Source organism: Aureobasidium pullulans (assembly GCF_000721785.1).
Source record: "Aureobasidium pullulans EXF-150 unplaced genomic scaffold scaffold_12, whole genome shotgun sequence".
NCBI lineage: Eukaryota > Fungi > Ascomycota > Dothideomycetes > Dothideales > Saccotheciaceae > Aureobasidium > Aureobasidium pullulans.
In genome coordinates this window covers 832,699-839,173 of record NW_021941032.1, presented here as the reverse complement: position 1 = coordinate 839,173, position 6,475 = coordinate 832,699, and the positions used below count along the sequence as shown (strand labels likewise).

The 6,475-nt window shown below is 50.2% G+C and overlaps 3 protein-coding genes across 3 annotated transcripts; 1 reads left to right on the top strand and 2 right to left on the bottom strand.

Annotated features, from left to right (window-relative positions):
* Nucleotides 1–776: 776 nt before the first annotated feature.
* On the bottom strand, nucleotides 777–1,937 carry M438DRAFT_276385 (dienelactone hydrolase; the record flags this gene model as incomplete). Its single annotated transcript, XM_029900848.1, has 4 exons — nucleotides 777–871; nucleotides 921–1,688; nucleotides 1,748–1,778; nucleotides 1,836–1,937. The coding sequence occupies 4 exons, from the start codon at nucleotides 1,935–1,937 to the stop codon at nucleotides 777–779; spliced, it is 996 nt and encodes a 331-aa protein (XP_029759474.1).
* A 691-nt stretch (nucleotides 1,938–2,628) lies between these two features.
* M438DRAFT_299746 (uncharacterized protein) lies at nucleotides 2,629–5,195 on the bottom strand (the record flags this gene model as incomplete). Its single annotated transcript, XM_029902040.1, has 2 exons — nucleotides 4,512–5,195; nucleotides 2,629–4,454 (listed from the first exon to the last, which is right to left on the bottom strand). Coding segments are annotated over exons 1-2 (2,310 nt in total), but the record flags the coding sequence as incomplete, so codon positions are not given.
* Nucleotides 5,196–5,543: 348 nt separating this feature from the next.
* M438DRAFT_366630 (signal recognition particle 14kD protein) lies at nucleotides 5,544–6,369 on the top strand (the record flags this gene model as incomplete). The annotated part of the gene is made up of 3 exons (XM_029907896.1): nucleotides 5,544–5,570; nucleotides 5,622–5,700; nucleotides 5,750–6,369. 3 exons carry the CDS (start codon nucleotides 5,544–5,546, stop codon nucleotides 6,049–6,051), a joined length of 408 nt encoding a protein of 135 aa, XP_029759472.1. The 3' UTR covers nucleotides 6,052–6,369.
* Between the last annotated feature and the right edge of the window lie 106 nt (nucleotides 6,370–6,475).

Sequence of the window (6,475 nt, the reverse complement as noted above, 5' to 3'; positions counted from 1 at the left end):
TCGTGATCACGCTGCTGAGATGAGAGAAAATCGTGATCACGCTGCTAAGATGAGTGAGAAGTTGTGCCAAACCCCGGACGAAAATGCAGGGGTCAATGTGAACAAATAATACCAGTGAATACTTACGTTTCACTGCCTAGTGAATCTTCCACGAAACGATATGTGAAGAGCATATGAATAACCTACAAGCAAACCAGCATGACACAGTGAAAGGACAACAAGAAATTCCCAGTGAGTCCAGAGCTCTTAGGAAAGTGAAGGAAGTCTATAGAAAGTCAGTGAAGTGAAAGAATTTTGAGTAAATCAGAGACAGGGGTACATCCCAGCTCCCCTACAGGATTCTGTTTGTACATGTCAAATTGCAGGATGCTTTTCAAATTGATCTCAGTGTCCAAGGAGAGCGGGACTTCTCTACACTCTCTGCGGACCATTTGAGCAATTCGAATACATTCTTGCCTTTTGACAAGCCGATTCAGGGGGTAGCTGGCTCGCTGGGATGCCAGATGAAATTTTCGAATCGAAGCTCTCAGCTCTCCAATAGAGTGTGCGCTATATGCTTGTCAAAATGCAGGATGATTTTCAGATCACCTAGGGGGTCCAGTGAGAGTAAGAGAAATTAAGTACCAGTGCTGCTCTCTCTCTGGACAACTCATGGAATCCGAAAAGCTTGTTGCCTTTTGATAGATATGTTTCGAGAGGCAGCTGGAAGGCTGAGATGGGGAAGATAGGAACAATACGTATTAATGCAGAAAGACAGGTGGAGCAAGGCCTCATACTCAATGAGCCTTCAACCAATCGAGGACGACTTCGAACGCCTGCTTTTGTGCCTGCTTGATAGTCTCGTCTTGGTATTCGCCGACAACTGCAAAGCCTGTAACGTTCTGTTAGCCACTACTTATGAAGCGAAGAATGAGACCTACCGTGTGGTACTCCAGGATATGTCCATTCCTGAACATCAACACCCTTCTCCTTCAAACTCTTGATGCCAGCCTGGCGAACCTCATCGCTAAACAGCGGATCTTCATTCACAGACAACAAACCAATAGGACTCTTGACCCCAGTAAAGTCCTCTCTCTCAATAGTGGCACCATGAAGGATGACAGCAGCCTTCACAGCAGGTCCTCTCCTGACCATGCCCTCCTCCACCTTTCCAGCGGCCTCTTCACTGACCTCTTTCTGGCCTTCGAAGACATCGGCGCCCAGTTCGCTGGCTAACAGCAGAGCGTGTCTGCCACCAACACTGACACCAACGCAATACACACCACCGCCAGCTTGCACAGCATCAGCGAACTCATCCTTGACGGCCTGCAACACCTTCATCAACCTCGGTAGCACAGAGCTCGGTGTATGTCTCGCCAGCCACATATCCAATCTGAAGCTCTTTGCCACCTCCGCAGCCCTCAACTTCAAAGACTCCAGGAAAGAAGTATTGTCGTCTCCAGCAGCGAATACAGAATTGGGAGCTGCATCATTGTTGAATTGATCAGGCATGATGACCAGATAGCCTTGCTCAGCGTAGGCGTCGGCTTGGAGCTGGTTGGCTGGGGCGTGAATGCCAGTGCCGCCGGTCAGGAAGAGGAGGAGTTTGCTGGGTGCGTGCGGGTAGTCGGCTGGTTTGGTTATGTAGCAGTCGATGTCGTTGAATTTGGTGATTTCGCCGGTGGGGGTTTGGGAGGATGAAGTGGGTTCTGTGACTCCACATTAGTATGGGATTTCGATAGAGATGAAGATGTGAGAGAGAGCTTACGTCCTGCTTCATGGATTTGTGCTGACTCTTCCTTTGCTACCATCAGCTTGCTTGGTTCGTGTCACTTGTTGATGGAATGGAGGCTCACTCCAAGACTGGGTCCCTGGTCGACGGCCGAGTCACCGGGAATGGCGCTCTGTTCGGCCAGGTCGCTTTCAGGTGCTCTAGTTGCTAGTTCGTCGTCTGCCATTTTGCTTGATGTTGTGTGTTTGGTTTGTGTTTCCACGTAGGTAGGGACTTGGATGAAATGGGAAACCGCTTCCCCACGAAACTGGAAGTGACGATGCAGCTGACGTCGCAGGGTCTTGTGCACAATCTATGCATATATGTGCTCGTTTTATGCCGGAATCTCGCAACTGCTACCACCCTGTCTCCAAGGCGACACACATAGAAGAATCATCAACCAACAATATTGCTTTCTGGAAAGCCCAGAGGATATTCATCCTGGCTTACTTGAAGTTCTAAGAGCCTGCACAGCTTGTCCGATATATCTACAATATGTTGGAATTTCATGAATCCACGCAATTCGTTCGTTTAATTGCCTCAATCGCGGAAGTAAAGAACGAACAACCCAACAGCCCGACCGAGCATAGCCTCGCACCTCTGACATACTACAACATACAAATAGCCCTGGAACCATGAGCGACCAGAGAGAAAATGCTCCAGACAGTTCGGCTTGAATTAAGCCATAGCCAGAAGGACTGGAGTAAAATTGGTCATGTTTGGATCGTATCGACAATGCTTGATCCCATGCTCCCAGGGCACTGATTATTCTAGCTGCAAAAATGCACGATGCTTTTGAAATGCCGCATCTCTCCAGTGAGAGCCTCCTAATCGGAGTCGCTCAGCATGTCCTCGTCGTCCTCCTCACGAGCGACATGCGCCGTCAAGGCCTCGATAGCTGCCGCGCAGCCGTCTTTCACTGCCCTTCGCTCCTTCTTGCCATTGGCGATTTCGGCCTTTTTAACCACCTTCTCGATGAAGTAGCGCAAGCCTTGTACCATATCAGGTACATCTTGAGCTTTTGAGAATACCTCGTTTACTGATAGCTCCCATTTGCTACCGTCAGAATTCTTCATCATTTTGATGAGAATTCTAGTCAATAGCACCTCAGTGAACGTGTTCGTCTTAGGTTGAAGGTAGGCGAAATTGAGTGTCTTGAGGGCCGTGATAGGGAAACCACCCTCCGTCATGAGGTCAGCGTAAAAGCGTGCCAGGTTAACGATTTTACGAGTGCTCATGTTCTCGTCCTCGTCATCGTCGAAAGCGTCATCCTCATCGTCAGCCGTCATTGCTTTCTCGCCCATGCGCTTGAAGATATCCCAGAGTCCGAATTGGAAGGCCTTGAGCATGCGCTTCTCGCCACAGAGCTTTTTAGCGATGAGTGTATAGTAAGGGTTGTAGGTGGCTTCAGCACCTGCGCAGTGAACCAGCACGCGAGGTATCTCAAGCTCCTGTGCCTTCTTGAAACCGAGCTTGAGGAGACGCATATGTGCATCCTGGTAATCTGAGGCTGACATGATGGTGACGAAGATGGCGCGACGAATGTCTGTGTTCATACCCTGCTGACGCGCCAGCTGGATCAAATCAACGCTACCGTCATCTGCGGACACTGTCGTTGAGTCGTTCTTCGATACTTTGACAGCGGGCTCGTCTTCCTGGTCCTTGGACTGCTTTCCGGGATCAAGCCAACTTGCACCAACAAGCCACCATTTACCCTTCTTCTCAGTGTCGCGGATATCTGCCAATCCAATACGAAGAGGCTCGCTTGCCTTAAGCGAAGATCTGTTGTTGAGAGATCCAAGCGTCTTTCTCATCCTTGTCGTGTGTTCTGATACGATAGCAGATGCAACGGCACCGGTCTTGACACGGTTGTTCTTGAGGTTGTTGATGGTCTCGATCATGAACTTCGTTCTCACTGACAAGTTTGCCTCTCCAATGCGGGTGACTTCCTTCTGAACCAACATGACGATATCCTTCAGAGCTGTAGGGTCATCTGAGCGAAGTTGAGGACCAGAGTTACGGATGATCTTCAGCAGGAGTTCTGTGTTGGCCTCGTTGAGCTCTGTCAAGAACAAACGAATGTAGTCAAAGACCAGGTTGCAACCAATAAGCTGGAAGTTGTAGAGCTCGGAGACAAGAGCCATCAAATTCGAGGTTTCCTTGCCTGCTGTGGTGCCTCCAGTATAGTGTCTGTCGAAGTCGTTGACAATGCGCTCAATGACTTGAGCACCAAAGTCGGTTCCGATGACCTTGTAGAGAGCGGCCATGAAACCTGCATGTAGGATGAGGAAAGTGTCCTGCAGAGTAGTGCGGTCGCAGATAAGTCCGAGTAGAAGGTCGATGAGGGTTGTTGTGACATATTGACGAGGGTTGTTCTGGTAGATTTCTTCGATGGTCTGTAAGATGGACAGCAGGTTTGCCTCAGAAAGACGGTTGAGTTGACCCTGGATCTGACGACGGAGGCGTGCCAGGGCTTCAGTGTCCGAGGAGGGAGCACCTCGCAAAGACGGCGGAACGTATTTTTGAACGGGAGCAGCGCCAGCAGGTACAGGAGCAACATAGGGGTTCTCGCGCACTCTCGGAGCAGGCGCTTCCTCTTCGCTGTCCTCGTCATCTTCGTCGAAGTCTGCGAATTTTTCTTCGTCCATATCCTCGTCGCCATCTTCCAGGTCATCTTCTTCATCCTCATCTTCGCCATCCAGGTCTTCGTTCTCCTCATCCTCATCATCCAGTCCGTCAAGGTCGAGATCTTCATCGTCACTCTCGCCTAAACCGTCCATGATGCCGTCAAGGCCATCGTCCTCGTCTTCGTCACCACTCATTTCCTCCTCCTCATCCTCATCCCCGTCCTCGCTCTCCTCGTTGTCTGAGGGTTCCTGCTGTGCGACACTGGCCTGACTGACCTTCCGCCTCTTCTGTCGCAACCATTCGTCGTCATCTGATCGCTTCCTCTTAGTGCCGTCAATGCCTTCGTCGTCATCGTCGTCCAGGCCTTCCAATAAGTCGTCTAATCCGTCGTCTGCAAACGCCTTTGAGCGTTTCGTCGACTTGATGCCTAATTTCTTTTCGAGGGCAGCGATTTCAGCATCATCTGCAGCCAATCTATCCTTGACAGCTCGTGATACACGAGCCGGCGGTGGCGACTCTTCACGGGCCTTTGATTTCGGCGGGTCTTGTTTCTTGGTCGTCTTCAGAATCGACTTAGGCTTGTCGGCAGCATCTTTTACAGGTTTCGACTTTGGCATTGGGGGTGGCGTAGGTTCATCATCTTCGCTCTCTGAGTAGACATGGCGTTGCGGTTGCGGCTGAGGACGTCTTTGCGGCTGTGGCCTTTGAGGCGGCGGGCGAGACCTCGATTGCTGGTGGCTCTGCTTTTTCTGATTTCTTTCGTTCTTGCGGCGTTCCTTCCGTGTTGGGGCGTTCTTCTTGTTGTTGCTAGAATCACCGCCGATCTGGTCCAGCAGAGCTTTCGGTAGCTTCGGCTTTATGAATGAATCGTTTGGACGCATGGCGAGTGTTCTTGGTGTTGGAGAAATAAAAATGGCAAGAGCATAAAATAATGTCTTGACAGCGAGCTTGGCGGCATGTGAAGTACCCCACATTCTCGGAGGTCATCTGCCGTCATGATTTGTTATAGAACGTACATGTCTACTTGGGAACGCTAGAGAGACGAACATGCTGCCGACAACTAAGACAGCTGTTCGTTAGTAACTCCTCATGCATGTCGCAACGACGAAGCACCTTGCACGCTTGTGCTTGACACCTTCTCCATCTTCTATACCACATCACAACCATGTCGTCGCATACGAGTAATGATGAGGTAGGGTCTCCCAGATGTACTTCTCAATGCATTGACTGACTGTATGTGTAGTTCTTCACCAAGCTGGCATCTCTCCTTGAGACGCGCCAACAGAAAGGTCACGGCAGCATCTTCTTGACACAGAAGCGATGTGCGCAGTTCTTCTACTACCCTTTACGAATATCCCTAACATGCCCAAGTAACACATGATGAATCCACTTCCTCCAAGCCTGCCGACTCCCCTCTCGCCGACCTCGAACCTCCATCAGCACCTCTACCCATCCTCATCCGCGCAACAGACGGCAACTCGCAGACCAAGGATCGCAAGAAGTCAGAGAAGATCAAGCTTAGCACGGTTGTGCAACCGGACAATTTGGAATCCTTCTACACACGCTATGCCGAAATCTGCAAACAAGGCATGCAAGCCCTCAAGAAGAGAGACCGTAGCAAGAGGAAGAAGCAGAAGCAAGGAAAGAAGAAGGCCCAGGACGACAAGAAATGAGGGCTTGTGGTCTTTACTGGATGTTAACGAGTAATGACGCTTGTCCACTCAAAATAATCGCTGCACCATTTGCGAACTGCATTGCCCACCCGGACCGCTTTGCTTGGAGTTTCAACGGCGGTCCTGGAGCCTAACATGCTCACCGAATGCTTGCACTCTGATCAAATTCGAGGAAAAGGTCGACGATCGGAGAGAGTCCTGCACCAGACTCGGCAAAGGTACAGAAGCCTTTGTACGCTGCACACCAGCAGAACAACTACCTGCTTAGCACAAAATGACGAATCAATTCTCAAATCTACAGCTTCAGCAATTGCGCTCCTCTCTTCGTGTTTCAACAGTTCTCTTTCGAGAATCTCTGCTTCAGATGGAATCATCCGGGAGACTATACGTGTAAGCTGCACTGAATTGATGTACCTCTGACAGC